Source organism: Notechis scutatus, chromosome Z, assembly GCF_049901735.1.
Source record: "Notechis scutatus isolate UNSWTSFEM ecotype Mainland chromosome Z, rNotScu1.2, whole genome shotgun sequence".
Taxonomy (NCBI): domain Eukaryota; kingdom Metazoa; phylum Chordata; class Lepidosauria; order Squamata; family Elapidae; genus Notechis; species Notechis scutatus.
Window position 1 is genome coordinate 137,166,236 of NC_142025.1, and position 15,977 is coordinate 137,182,212.

Consider the following 15,977-nt stretch of genomic DNA (forward strand, 5'->3'; position numbering starts at 1 on the left):
TTAACATCCTTCCTAGCTGGCATGGCTACTATTAGCTGTAGACCACGCTGGTTGGGGAATTCTGGGAGTTGAAGTCCACAGGTCTAAAGATTGGTAAGATTGTGAAACACTGCTGTAGAGCAGTGTTTCTCAACTTTGGCCAATTTAAGCTCCCAGAGTTGAAGTCCACACAGCTTAATGTGGCCAAGGATGAAAAACATTGCTGTCTAGAGCAGTGGTGGCTAACCTTTTTGGGCTCCCATGCCGAAAATTGCGCGCACACTGGCGCATGCGCTCTCGTGTGCCAGCACCCAGAAGGCAATGTGCCCCACCCCCCTGCGCATGTGCGTGCAACACCCCTGTGCCTCTTTACTTGCACTGCACATGCCCCAGCCAAACTTACCTGCACTGCACATGTGCGTGCCTCCCAGCTGATTTTTGGCCCGTTTGAGGCAGTTTTCGCCCTCCTGGAGGCTCGAGGGAGGTCTCTGCAGGTTTTGGAGGCTAAAATACTGGAAGTGCCGAAACGGGCCCATTTTTCAGCCTCCAAAGGCTGCAGAGGCTTTCCTTGAGTCCCCGGGAGGGTGAAAACAGCCTCCAGAGGCCCTCCAGAGGCTGAAAACGGGCACTTCCGGTATTTTCGGAAGGCCCATTTTTCGGTCTCCTGAGGCTGCAGAGGCTTCCCTCGGGCCTTAGGGAGGCCAAAAAAGGCCTCAAATGGGCCGAAAATCAGCTGGGAGCCACACACATGCTCAGTGCAGGTAAGTTTAGCTGGGGCTCACGTGCCCACACAAATGGCTCTGCATGCCATCTGTGGCACGCGTGCCATAGGTTCGCCATCACGGGTATAGAGCAACGGATAGGAGCAAGGTAGCTCTAGTATGCTTCATTTTAGGCCTATCATGACACCAAAATAAATTCATACTGTATCCGAAAGCACCCTTTTGTCCATCGATATGCCCACCCTAATGAAATCACAGCAAAAAATGCAGAAGCCATTCTGAGGAAGCTCAGATCTGGAAAACCAAGAAAATTACTGTAGTATAGGTAGTCATCAATTAACAACGGTTCTTTTAGTGACCGTTCAAATTACAACGACACTGGAAAAAAGTGACTGATGGCCATTTTTCACAGTTACAATCTTTTTGCATTATCCCCATGGTTGTGTGATCAAAATTCAGATGCTTGGTCACTGGTTCATACTTATGACCGTTGCAGCATCCCAGAGACACGTGGTTGCTTTTTGTAACCTTCTGACAAGCAACATCAATGAGAAAGCCAGATTCCCTTAACAACCAGGTTACTAACTTATAAATTGCAGTGATTTAGTTAACAACTGTGGCAAGAAATGTTGTAAAACGGGGCAAAACTCACTTAACAAATTCTCCCTGAACAACATAAATTTTGGGCTCAATTATGGTCGTAAGTCGAGGACTACCTGTATTGTCATGTTCCATAAAGAAATCCAAAATTCAAATTCCACTCACTCAAGCGCCATCTAGTGGCAAAAATCAGTCTATGCAGAGGTTGAGAAATTAAACTTATACATTGTTGTTATTAGCATTTCTCTCTTTTCCAATTTTAATTTTCCACATGGTATTTCTTTTTTCTTTTTCCTGGGAGTTGAAGTCCTCCACTCTTAAAAGTGAACTTTATTGATTTTATCAATTAAAACAAAACAAACAACATAGAAGAAAAAATTAAAAGGTTTCAACAACGATGACAGATTGTGGTTTCCTATTTATAATATTATTTTGTGCGATATTTACAGTTGATATCTTATGCAAATATATATTCACTACAATTACTGCTTATCTTCCTTACTGTTTACTATATAGTCTGTCTTCCCTCAATCCATTCATACCAATAATCCCAAATTGTGTAATACTCTGATGATTCTTTATCTTTTAGGGCTAGGGTTAATTTATCCATTTCTGCACAATTCATTATCTTTTGAATTGTCAATTCCTCTCGTGGAGTATAGGGCTATTTCCAACATTGAGCATAGGCCAATCTGGTCACAGTCAGTACATGTAGTATGGTATTTCTAAGTAAAAGGATTTGTCAGGAAAATATTGGTAGTCCTCAGGTTGCAATCATTTGTTTAGTTCAAACTGTTTGTTTAGTTTATTCAAAGTTACAACGGCACTGAAAAAAGTGATTGACAATTGCTCCTCAAGCTTATAACAGTGGCGGCATCGCCATGGTCACTTGATCAAAAATTAAAGTACTTGGCAACTGATATGTATTTATGACAGTTGCAATGTCCCAGAATCATGTGACCACCATTTGCAACCTTCCTGGTTGGCTTCCAACAAGCAACGTCAAGCTGATTTGCATGATTCATTCAACAACTGCAGCAATTCCCTTAACAATTGTGTCCAAAAAAATTATAAAATTAGGTGTGACTCATTTAACAACCCCCTTGCTTAGCAATCTGTTCCCAATTGTGGTCATAAATTGAGGACTAGCTGTAGGACAGTGAAAGTCAGCAATTAAAATACAAAGTACTTAAATGAACAGGAGCAGATTTATTCCATTTCCCTCATTTACATAAATATCCTCTCTCAAAATGTGGAATTTGGGGGTCAGAGCAGCAAGTGCAGCTGGCCTTTATATGTCCTAAAATGTGGCTGCAGGAAGCATTTTCGAAATAATACATTATTTAAATCTGTAGTATGAGGAAGAGGAAGAGGAAGAATACATAGAGGAGGAGGAAACACAGGAGACCATTGTGGAGACAAAGAAGGCGCCGGTGGTTCCCAAACCTGCCCCTCCTCCTGCAACGGTGCCTCCCCTACGCCGAAAATCATCTGCCAATTACCGGGCCTACGCCGTTGAGCCGCACGACAAGGTAAGTGCTGGTCTCCTTTCCACTTGGATTGAAAAACAGAAATGCAGAAATATCCAGGGCAAAATTAAGAATGAGGGGCTCAGAAAATCAAAGGGAGACCCAAAGGGAGAAGAAATGCAGAAAGGAAAACAATATAGCACCTTGTGTTTGTGTCTGTGTATGTGTGTCTCTGTGTGTTTTCAGAGAGCAATGTAAATTTATCAGCCTGCATGGGAAACAATACAAAGTCAGGATAAATTTGCATGTCCCTCCCAGTGCAAGCTCAAAGTGCAATTTAGAAGTTGAACACATTGGTCTGCTCTATTTCAGATCGATGCTCTCCTTTGTGCATTTTCTGTCACAGAATCAGAAAATTGGGTGTCCAGTCTTCATGCTTAGCATCTCAAATTTCCTTCTCATTTCAGAATGTTTCTGCTCCTTAAAATCTGCTCAAATCTTTCAAAAACATGGAGGATATGTGATATTTTCAAAATGGTCTCTGTTAGAAATTCAGTTTATATAAAGCACCATACAGAGCAAACAAAAAGTACAGTCACCATGTGCTTTACTGCTCAACTATATAACTGTAACTGGAAACAGAAAACTCAGAACAAAAGAGCATAGACTAGAGTATATATCATAGATCCAAACTTGAAAATACTGCCATCTACTGGCTGAATACTACTATAGATGTTGCAGAGAAATAAACCCCAACAATGAATTCCAACAGTCTCTAGGTGTGAGTTAATTTAGACCAGGGGTGTCCAACCACCTAACTTATGGACTTCAACTCCCAAAATTCCCCAGCACTGGCTGGGGAATTCTGGGAGTTGAAGTCCACAGGTCTTAAAATTGCCAAGGTTAGACACACTTCATTTAAACTGATCCCATCTGTTATTCATTTAGAAAGAAATTAAACCTGCTGGACAAAGCAGATTATATTCTATTTCCTATCTCTCCCTTCTTCTAATCGGCTGTGGTTTTTCCTTTGGAAATTTGTCACTTTATCTGCACTAACCAGCCCTAAACCAAATCAGTTGATTGTTTCTTTCCTTTTCTATTAAACTGCTCCACATGTTGTGGAGGATAAGCAGTTACCACTGTAAATTTAGGAAGTTCCACTAAGCATCATCCTTCCGGAGTGTGAAATATGCCTCTTAATCTCTCTTCTTTTGTTCCACCACAGATAAAATGCAAGATATCAGCTTCTCGGAAATTGCAACTCAAGGTAAAGTGAGCTTCTGGGTATTGGTACACTTAGAAAAGGGCACAAGGTGCTAAACACTTCTGGGGACACATCCGGCAAGTTTCTAGGAGATTGGAATGCAAAACATAGTACTTGTAGTCCTTGATTTACAACCATTCGTTTAATGATCATTTGGAGTCACAAAGCCACTGAAAAAAATGACTTATGACTCTTGTTCACTCTTACAATTTTTGCAGCATCTCTGTGGTCACATGGTCAAACTTTGGACACTTGGCAACTGCCATGTATCCTTGACAGCTGCGACCTTCTGACAAGCAAAACCAATGGGGAAGTTAGATTCATTTAACGACCTTATTATTAACTTAACAACAGTAGTTATTCACTTTACAGTTATGGCAAGAAAGGTCATAAAATGGGTCAAAACTAACTTAACAACTGTCTTGCTTATCAACAGAGGTTTGGGGACTCAATTGTAAGTCGAGGACTATGTGTAGTATATAGACCCTGGTGGAAAAGAAGCGCAGTAGATCAGATTCCAAGAGAAGAGAACACCCAGATAACCACAACCACCCCACACACGAATTTGATGCAAATATTTGGCAGGAAGGAACACTTGACAAAATGGACTTGCCCAAAGTGAATGCCCTCCAGATCTGTGATTCAGCTCCCAAAATTCTTGGATTAATATGGCCACCATTCTTGGGGTCCATCCATGCTTCAGCAGAGTTCCTTGGAAGGGAAGAGCTAGCTTAAGCCGCGGTATATTCATCAGGTTGAAGGAACACAAGGAAGATATAAGTGACCCAGCTTATTGACCCAAATTCTTGTCTTTTCACCCAGTCATTGATGCTCCAAGTGGCTAAGAGGGAAATGGAAAAGGAAGAAGAAGAACGCTCCCAGGACAAGGAGCGGTTTCTCTCCGACCGCTGTGTCGCCTTAGAAGTGGCAGGACTCAGCCTTACGGAACTACAGGTCAGCATAGAAGTGGGGAGAATGAAGGAGTGAGAAAGAGGATCAAATTGGAGAAGACCTGCTTCTTGGGTTTAGTGAAATTAGCCTTCTCTGAACAGTTGCTTTCCAGATGTGTTGGATTTTCCATGAAAAGTCTCTAGTTTGAAGAAAGGTAAAGACAGATAGCAGATGAAAGGAAAACTCTAAAGTATGTCTTTGATCTTCAGGATAAACTAGCTTAGATGTTGGCTTTTGTTAAAGAAGGCAATGAGCTCCTTGAGGAGAGCATTATGCATTTGCTGCACAACTTGCTTTGCACCAGCAGCTCTCAAGCAACAGTTGGGATCCCTTCACTTGCAACATAATTAACATTCCATTTACTTTGAGGGGCAACATTACTTTAGAAGAAGCCACCGAATTAAAATTGTCATGTAAGCTGATGTTCAAAATTAGCTTTCTTCAAACAGTTGCACTCCAGGTATATGAAGTGGGCATGGGGTTTGTAGGACAACACAACTGGAAGGGTAGCTGATTGGGTATTCTAAGAGATGTCTTAGCTTTGAGTAAAATGTATAATAGTGGTTATTAATGGAAACTAAATCTCCAGCATACCTGGAGATATTGGAGTGTTTCAAAATTGTTGACTTTTTCTTTCTCCAGTTGGACCATTCTGATTCAAGTGGTTAATGTCTTTAAAAGTCAGTTATGTGGTCCATCTCTCAATAGCCTCGAAAATGAACTTTGCACTTGTTCAGGTACACCCTGCTCTTTATTAGACTTGAATCTGATGTTTGATTGTCTTATACTACCTGGTTTACTATAGGAATTGTGTCGGCAGCTGCATAGGCAAATTGACAAAATTGATGAGGAGCGTTATGACATGGAGGCCCGGGTCAATAAGAGCATCAATGAGGTGAGCTTTTGAACCTTGGGTGGGATCTGGGCCGCAATCGTCTTTACAGGATATCACTTGTGGATCCTGATCATATAAGATAGAAAAAGAGCTCAATGTATTTCAGATGATGGATTTAGCCAATGGAACCTGGCATTTTAATGACAGCAATTAGGGAAATGCAAAACACAGTGTTGTCTTTTTCTCCCAGCTTAAAAAAAAAAAAATCACTTAGGGCCATTGGGTAAATCAAATCAGGAAAAGATGGAACGTATGCTGCTCTGATGTTCTTGGGAAGAAGGGTGGCTTTTAAAGACAACGACATTATGCCCATTGCGCTAGGTTTGCAATTGCAGAAAAAGAGTAAGACATAATAAGCGAAAGAAATAAACGACATGAGAAAGAAGAATAAAAGGGAGTCTAGACCAGGGGTGTCAAACTCAAGGCCTGGGGGTCAGATTTGGCCTGTGGAGTGCTTAGATCTAGCCCGCAGGCCCGCCCTGGAAACAGCAAAGGACCGGCCCATGGTGCTTCTGCCAGTGAAAAGGGAACTTGGGAGGGCTGTGCATGGCCCTCCCAGGCTCCATTTTGGTCCGTGATGGCCTCCTGCAACCTTCTGCCAGCATAAACAGACCCCGGGAGGGCCATCGTGGATGAAAATGGAGCCTCAATGAGTGACATCAAGCTGGCCATGCCCACCTTAGCCAGCTCCCCCCCACCAGCCACCGAGGTCAAACACAACCCTGATGCGGCCCTCAATGAAACAGAATTTGACACCTGATCTAGACAAACCTAGTTTGCCTCAGCAACATTCACTGTATCTCTCCACATCGTTCAATCCTTGAAAAGCATTCTAGTTCTTCCACCATGTCCACTTGTTGCTTTACATTTTGACTATTCACAATTTTCATCTCTCCATTTTTGAGGATCTGGTCAGTTCCCTCATGGATTCAGTCATGGATTTCCCAGCCTTCTCTTTCTCCTCACTCATTTACTCTTCTTTATTCTGCAGGTAAATTCTCATTCATTTTCTGTATGTGACCAATCATCTCAGTGTACTTTTCCATACTGATTATTCACTTTTCCATTCAGTCCACATTTCTTCAGAGCCAGCTCTTCTATTTCTAGACTCATTTCTTTTCTATCACGTCTATTTTCCCCCCAAGTTCCACACTTGATATTAGTGAGAGCCTGTCCCACCTTCAGAATATATTGACACCTTGTTTCTTTCACTAATCTAATTTTTCTTAGATCTTCTAAGACTTAAGATCTTAGAAGAAGATCTAAGCAGCCACCATTTTCATTCATTCTTAGGGATCAGATTGCCCCAATCACTTTTTCTGTCATTCTGTTACTGCATTTGTACCATCTATTCATATCATCTAGAATTAAGAATATTTTTTTATCTTGCATGCAGTTATCACCAACCTATAGGTTTCTATTTTCAAACGCACCTACAAAATCCTCAGCTCTTTCACACATCATGAAACCTACATCTTCAGAATTTGCAATAGTGGCAAATATCTGTAGCTTGAGGGTGAAGGTTCATTCTCCGATCTTGTGGGTTGGTTTCTGAACATTTTGTTGCCAGATTGGTAACATCTTCAGTGGAATTTAGAGGGTGTCAGTATCAGTGTGGAGTGCCATGCTTCATTGAGCGTGGCGTGGCGGGGGGTTTAGCGTGGCTGATTTTATATAGATAGATAGATAGATAGATAGATAGATAGATAGATAGATAGATAGATAGATAGATAGATAGATAGATCTATCTATATATCTATATATCTATATATCTATATATCTATATATCTATATATCTATATATCTATATATCTATCTTTGGTTATTCGGGTTTTCTCCCACGTAAGATTGGAAGTATCTAGGCAACGTTTTGATGAAGTCTCATTCATCATCTTCAGGCTTGTGTCTTCGGCTCTGTGCTTCTCAGAGTAAGCTCAGAGTAAGCACTCTGAGAAGCACAGAGCCGAAGACACAAGCCTGAAGATGATGAATGAGACTTCATCGAAATGTTGCCTAGATACTTCCAATCTTACGAGAAAACCCGAATAACCAAAGATCCACATACAAATACCCATGAGAACCTCAGAAATATATATATATATATATATATATATATATATATATATATATATATATATATATATATATATATATATATATATATATATGGATCTTTGGTTATTCGGGTTTTCTCCGCGTAAGATTCAAAGTATCTAGCAAGCGTTTCGGCGAGGTCCCACTCGCCATCTTCAGGCTGGTGCTTTCGGCTTAGTGCCAGTGCAAGCAGTGTGTGACCGGAGCTGCCATCTCTCTATATATACAAGTGGTGGGGGATGGGATCACCCCTCTCACCTGTCATCGCAAATCTCTACATGGAACACTTTGAAACACAAGCTCTAGAAAAATATGATCACAAACCCAAACTCTGGCTCAGATACGTAGATGACACCTTCATAATCTGGCCACACGGGAAAGAAAAACTGAACAACTTCCTCACACACCTCAACAGCTTACACCCCAAAATACAATTCACCATGGAAACAGAAGCTAACAATCAACTTCCCTTCCTAGATGTCTTGGTATACAAAAAACCCAATGGCTCCCTAGGACACACCATCTACCAAAAGAAAACACATACAAACCGCTATCTACACGCACTCTCACACCACCCCCCAGCACAGATCAATTCCGTAGCTGAGACACTCATCTCCAGAACAAAATGCTTAGCTGATGAACAACACCTAAAAAACCGAACTAAACACTCTCACCAACGTACTAACAGCCAATGGATTTCAAAGAAAGAAGATCACCCACCTAATCCAAAAAGAAACCCCAACCAAAATCCAAGACAGAGAACAAGAGAACGGCAAAGCCCTCCTCCCATATATAAAAGGCACTACAGACAAAATCAGCAAGATCCTCCAAAAACACAACATTAAAACAGCATTCTGCACAAACAGAAAAATATCCACCATCCTAAGAAACCCTAAAGACAAAATCGAGTTAGAAAACCAAGGAGTATATGAAATCCCCTGCACTGCCTGCCTCACCACATACATTGGACAAACTAACAGAAGAATAAGTGCACGCGTTGAAGAACATAAGAACTCAATCAAAAAGAAGAACCGACCTCTTCCCTGGTCCAACACCTCAAAGCCACAGGACATGAGATTGACTTTAAAAATACCAGAACTATCGCCAAAACTGAACACCACAGCAGCAGAATAATCAGAGAAGCCATAGAGATAGAAAAACGCCCACACAGCATGAATAAAAGAGATGACACCTCCCGCTTACCAGCCATTTGGAAACCCGCCCTCATGAACAGACGAGTACCCAACATGATAAATGACACCAGACCCACACCCATGAGGGCCACACAAGATGCCACCACCACACTTCCACGTAAAAATCAGACTCACACCCACACAGAAGATGAGACACGACCACAGACCAGAAGCCGCACTGCAGCTGCATCACTACCCACTTCAAACTCCTCTGAACCATACATGAAGCGAACTGACCCCCACCATGAAGATGTGGCACGACCACGAACTCGAAGCCAAACGAACACAGACCCAGACCCCAAACTCAAAGCCATATTAAAACCCAAAATGCTACATCACAGCCACCCGCTCAGGACATCACATCAGAAAACTCAAGAAATTACACCTCAAGAACTCAAGAAGTCACAACACAGCAAATGACCCAGGATATCACAGCACAAGACCAAGGATACCACAGCAATAAATCTCACAAGGTCATCACACAACCCATTACCCAAGCTGTTACTACACAGGAGGCTAATCGAAAAGAGATCAAAACACAAACGACCCAGGAGATTACAACGCAAGACCCAGGATACCACAACAAAAGAACTCACAAGCCCATCACACAACCCATTACCCAAGCCGTTAAAACACAAGAGGCTAACGACCCAGGAGATGACAGCACAAGATCCAGGATATCTCTACAACAAAAGGCCATTACACAGCCCATTATACCAACATCAACTCCATCAACCAATCAAGAGGCTGCAGCACAGCCAACCAGCCCAGCACACCATCCCCCACCACTTGTATATAGAGAGATGGCAGCTCCGGTCACACACTGCTTGCACTGGCACTAAGCCGAAAGCACCAGCCTGAAGATGGCGAGTGGGACCCGCCGAAACGTTGCCTAGATACTTTGAATCTTACGCGGGAGAAAACCCGAATAACCAAAGATCCATATATATATATATATATATATATATATATATATATATATATATATATATATATATATATATATATATATATATATATATATATATATATATATATATTTCTGAGGTTCTCGGGGTATTTGTATGTGGATTGCCTGCTTGCACTGGCACTAAGCCGAAAGCACCAGCCTGAAGATGGCGAGTGGGACCTCGCCAAACGTTGCCTAGATACTTTGAATCTTACGCGGGAGAGAACCGAATAACCAAAGATATATATATATATATATATATATATATATATATATATATATATATATATATATATATATATATATATATATATATATATATATAAAATCAGCCATGCTAAACCCCCTCCCTGCCACGCTCATGAGTTAATTGACATAACATTTTATTTTATTTTATTTTTAAAGATTTTTATTTTTTAAGACAAGCATATACAGAAAAAAACATTAAAAACATAAAAACCATCTTCCAATTATATACATACAGTGTGTCAGTTGGTTACAAATCTTTTGGGCTATCCTTTCATAGTCCTTACTCACAAGTTATATAGGTTCTCAAATTGTCAATCTAGTATATGCTTATATGTTTATCAGTTATTAATAATTCATTTGACTAAACTATTATTCCATCATTTTATACGAGATATTCTAGATTTGATTATAAATTTATATTATACATTTATCCAATGGTTATATATTTTGTATTATATTCTATATCAATCTATTGATCTTCTATTACAAAACTTAGTCTATTTCATTACCATGTCTTTTTATCTAATCATTGATAAAATAAGTCCCATATCATATAAAATTGTTTAACTTCTTGTTCTCTAATTTCGAATGTCAATTTGCTCATTTCAGCACAGTCCATAATTTTCTTAATAACTTCCTCCTGCATAGGTATTTTTTCATTTTTCCAATTCTTACAAATACAGTTCTAGCATGGCTGATGATTTTTGTGTTGCTCCAATCAAACTGGTGCTGTTTGTTGTTGATGTGGGTAGAGATTAAAGATTTGACAGAATCCTCCACTCCCTAGGAATAGCAATAGCCCACAAACCCACAGCCACACTCCACCAGAAATTATCCAGAACCAAAGACAAGATGCAAAAGGATGAAAAAAACAATGTATAATCTACAAAATCCAACTATAGTCATTGCAACTAATTCTATGTGGGGCAAACATCATGTCAATTAAAAATCAGGATCTATGAATACCACCTCACAGTCATATGCCACGATCTCAAATCCTTCAACTCCACTGAAGATGTTACCTAGCCTGGTAATGAAATGTTTGGAAACCAACCCACAAGCTGAGAGAACAAACTCTCATCCCCATCTTCGGAGTTCTTGGTACTCTGTGAACTTGATTGTTTGCTTGCAAACGTTTCATTGCCATATTAGATAACCTCATCAGTGCTAGTGAGTGGAGAGAGTGAAACCCAGCAGCCCTCACGATCTTTCTAGGACAGCGCTCAACAAACTTGTCAACTATAAAATGTGTGGGTTTTAATTCTCTCGTGTCTTCTGGTTGGAGAATTGTGGGAGCTGGAGTACACACTTCTTTCAATTGCTGAGATTGAGAACTACTGATTTACAGTTTCAGAATTCTCTTTATTTAAGACAGCTTATGGAAATGTTTGAGGAAATCTGGAAGGACATCTCACTCCTAACTGAAGTTTTCTTCATATAACTTTGCTTTCCCCAACTTTCAGATGTGTTGAGACTAGAATTCCCAGTCACAATCACCCCATCTAGGTATCTGGAGACCATCCAGTTGGGGAAAATGACAAAGTGAATTTGGTGCCTGGCTGCTCCTAGATTTCAAATGTGTTAACAGGCTGTCCATTCTGATTCCAGATCCAAGATTTGAACCAGAAGATTTTTGACCTGCGAGGCAAATTTAAGCGCCCTGCTCTTCGCCGGGTGCGTCTCTCGGCTGATGCCATGATGCAGGCCTTGCTTGGCTCCAAGCACAAGGTCTCTATGGATCTGCGGGCCAACCTGAAACAGGTCAAGAAAGATGACACAGAGAAGGTGAGACTGAAAGGATCAGCAGCCAAGAATGAGAGGGAGGGAAGAGGAAGTGGACAGATGGTAGCTTCAGAGTCATTCGTCTCTTTCGTTTAGGAAAAGAGTGGGCAATTTTTGTTAGGCAGAGGCTTTAAAGTTGGGTTTTGAATGGATAAAGAGTTATTTAAACTCTCACACACACCCCAAAAGAACAAAATTATTCCTTTCAGATAGTTTGAATATATTTTGTCCCTCAAGCCTCTTCTGTGGAGGCTCTGCAGACCATAAATGGGGTGTTACATCTCCTTGTGGCCTCCAAAAATTCTAAGATCTTTGTGGAGTGGATGAAGTTCTGAGATGACTGAATTGCTCAAACTCTGCATACTTGTCTGCTTATTTATTTACAGCCTGACTGATCATTCATTGGTGGTGAATAATTTCCAGGCACAAATTTCCCATCAGTGACGTATGTCAAAGTCTTAAATTTAGTTTTTGGCACGTTGGGCTACATTTTACCATTACTGTAGCAACCTTTTATTTTTGTTACTCATAAATAGCAATCTTAAAATTCACTTGGGAGGAAGAAAGTCAATTTAGATGCCCTGTGAGTCCTTTCTCCAATTCCTGGTTTTCATAACAAATTCAACACTACTTCCAAAGCTGCAAGAAAGGTCACAGGCAAGGGGTCAAAAAAGTCAAGATGGCAGCCAAAACAATACAAAAAGTCATTTTCATATGTATTATGACCACTATATTTATTTATTTTTTTAGTCCTTCCTGGAGGACAGCCTTGCAAAACTTTTTTGCAAGGGTATAAAGCAGGGTTTCTCAACCATAGCAATTTTTAGACACGTGGACTTCAAAACTTCCAGTATTTCCCAGTCCTTGTCACTCTGGCTGGGGAATTCTGGGAATTGAGGTCTGTGCATCTTAAAAGTTGTCAAGGTTGGGAAACCCTGGTATAAAGGAACGTGTATAAAATCTACCTGGGGAAAGGGAAATAGTTGAGTTGATTTTGATTTTTGAAAAACCTCTGCATTTCAAGAACACATGTAATAGTGCAGCTCATTTCTTCAGTCTGAGTAACTTATCCAACCAAGACTGCAGCTTAGAAAAGGTGGAAAGATTTCTCATAACAAGAGAGATCCCTTTGGTCTCGTCCGGAGAACTGAACAGTGCAAAATTCAGGAACGTCCAACTATATCACTGGGCACAAGTAACCTTTCCAAATTTGGGGATATAGAGAAGAACATTCTCAACAGTATGAACCTCTCTTAGCTGTGAAGGGAATTCCATTCATTAACAGTTCTATGGTTTACTTTGATGATTCCATGAATCAAAGGGGAACCTGGGCTTCTGTGGAATAGTGGTCACAGTGATGTACTAAGAGCATAGAAATCCAGACTGTAGACCATTCTCAGCTTTGGAAGCTCCATGAGGGACCTGGGGACCGGCCACTGTCTCCCAATCAATTACATGGAGCTGATGTAGGAAAGAATATGAGGAAGGAGAGCTGTTTAAACAGCCCTACACTTCCCCAGAGGAAATGGTAATCCAAAAGATAATGAGTTGTGCAGAAATGGACAAACTAACCCTAGCTTTAAAGGACAAGGAATTATCAGAGTACTATATGATTTGGGAATATTGGTATGAATGGATTGAGCAAAGACAGATTACATAGTAAACAGTAAAAGAAGATAAGCAGTAGTTGTAGTAAATATATATTCACATATTTTAGTTGTAAATATTGCACAAAATAATGTTACAAATGAAAAACCACAGCCTGTCATTGTTGAAGGCCTTTTAATTCTTTCTATGTTTGTTTTGTTTTAATTGATAAAATTAATAAAGTTTGTATAAAAAATAAAATAAAATAAAGCTGCTCTGAGCTCAAAGAAATAAAAACATAAATGAACTAACAGGGCATGTTACTCCACTCACAAAGCCTAGGACTTCACTGATTTCCTGACCCTTGGTCTCCCTCCCCCCCCCCCAACAGGAGAATCGGGAAGTAGGTGATTGGAGAAAGAATATCGATGCTCTGAGCGGCATGGAAGGGCGCAAGAAAATATTTGAGACCTCGGTTGCAGGGCAAGCCTGAGGCATACAAGGTGAGAGAAATTCCTTTGGAGATATATGCATTGAAATACAAATAGTCTTCAGCAGTGGTGGGATTCAAAAAAATTTACTACTGATTCTGTAGGTGTGGCTTGGTGGGCGTGGCAGGGGAAGGATACTGTAAAATCTCCATTCCCTCCCCACTAACCTGCTTTCCAGCTCTGTTCTCCTGTGCAGGGCAACCAAAGAAGGCCCAGCCAATCAGCTGGGACTCAATGGGAGGCAGAGAATAGATGGGGGCGGGGCCAGTCAGAGATGGCATTGGCCGGTTCTCTGAACTACTCAAAATTTCCGCTACCGGTTCTCCAGAACTGGTCAGAACCTGCTGAAGACCACCCCTGATCTTCAACTTACAACCATTTGTTTAGTGAGTATTTAAAGTTGCAGCAGCACCAAACAAGGCCATTTACAACTGATCCTTATCCAATTTTTCCATACTACTGGTAGTCCTCGACTTACAACAGTTCATTTAGCAACCATTCAAAGTTACAACGGTACTGAAAAAAAGTGATTTATGGCCATTTTTCACACTTATGACCATTGCAGCATACCAATGATGAAAATTCAGATGCTTGGCAACTGACTCATATTTATGGAGGTTGCAGTGTCCCAGGGTCACGCGATCACCTTTTGCGACCTTCTGACAAGCAAAGTTCAATGGGGAAGCCAGATTCATTTAACAACCCTGTTACTAACTTAACAACTGCCCTGATTCACTTAACAAATGTAGCAAGATGCTCATAACCTGGGGCAAAAATCACGTAATCATTGTCTCATTTAGCAACATAAAGGTTGGGCTCAATTGTTTGTGCAAGCCGAGGACTACTTGTATCCTAACAGTCCTTATAATTCCCAAGCACTTTTGCTACATTAGTCCAATTTTGCATAACAATCCTAAATAGGGAGAACTTTAGAAAAGTGTTTTTCTTCTGGGTGATGAGAGGTTGCAGACCCTTGCAAACTAGGGCACGGTTGTTCAGAACAGTTTCGTAAACTTTCTCCTATCTTTGTCTCTCCCCCCTTTTTCCCCCTTTTTTTCAGGTGGGGTTTCCTGTGTGATTTCTGATCTGTAGATGCTATCAATCCCTTGTGAAACCTCATCCGCTGACCACATTCATCATTGGAGCCAAAACCTCACCTTGGAATTTTGTTCTGCAAACTGTAGTTTCTCTTTCTGATGCTTTGGGGAGCTTCTTAGCTCTGACCCTCACCACAAGAACAATGTGTTTAAAACTTGAAGTATGCAATGGTTGTATAGATAGTATAAGGAGCAGGTTGGGTGCCACCAAGTCTGGATGGGCTTCAGAAATCCTGCAGAAGATATGCTTTAGACCAGGAGTAGTCCAACCTTGGGAACTTTAAATCCTCAGTCTTTAACTCCCAGAATTCTCCAGCTGTCCATGCCAGCTGGGGAATTCTGGTAGTTAAAATCAACAAGTCCTAAAGTTCCCAAGGTTGGAGGCGCCCTGCTTTAGATTTTGAATTTGCTCAGTGCCTCTGTTCTCATTAAAACAACTCAATTCTTCTTTCAGGATTCCACACAAACTGCTTTAAAGTTGGCATGAAGAATAGATTTCTTAAAGCAAGACAATTTCTTTCTTTTTCTTTTTAAGTTCTTGCTGAGGTTTTAAAAGAGTTGGGCCTCACGTGGTTGGGCTACTTAAATCAAGAGAAGAGAGATGTTCCTTTAGCAAAAATAATTCCACAACAAGCAAAATCAATTCCAAAAC

At 40.7% G+C, this 15,977-nt stretch overlaps 1 protein-coding gene across 1 annotated transcript; it reads left to right on the forward strand.

Annotated features, from left to right (window-relative positions):
- Positions 1 to 2,662: 2,662 nt before the first annotated feature.
- TNNI3 (troponin I3, cardiac type) lies at positions 2,663 to 15,773 on the forward strand. The gene is made up of 7 exons (XM_026677598.2): positions 2,663 to 2,833; positions 3,999 to 4,040; positions 4,860 to 4,991; positions 5,794 to 5,883; positions 11,977 to 12,153; positions 14,129 to 14,240; positions 15,289 to 15,773. The coding sequence occupies exons 3-6, from the start codon at positions 4,866 to 4,868 to the stop codon at positions 14,228 to 14,230; spliced, it is 495 nt and encodes a 164-aa protein (XP_026533383.2). The 5' UTR covers positions 2,663 to 2,833; positions 3,999 to 4,040; positions 4,860 to 4,865; the 3' UTR covers positions 14,231 to 14,240; positions 15,289 to 15,773.
- Positions 15,774 to 15,977: the final 204 nt, after the last annotated feature.

Excerpts from the sequence above, each read along its gene's own strand:
- TNNI3 (XM_026677598.2), top strand. The coding sequence starts at position 4,866 with ATGCTCCAAGTGGCTAAGAGGGAAATGGAAAAGGAAGAAGAAGAACGC. Across the intron at positions 5,884-11,976 it reads TCAATAAGAGCATCAATGAG|ATCCAAGATTTGAACCAGAA; the intron begins GTGAGCTTTTGA and ends TTCTGATTCCAG. Across the intron at positions 12,154-14,128 it reads AGAAAGATGACACAGAGAAG|GAGAATCGGGAAGTAGGTGA; the intron begins GTGAGACTGAAA and ends CCCCCCCAACAG.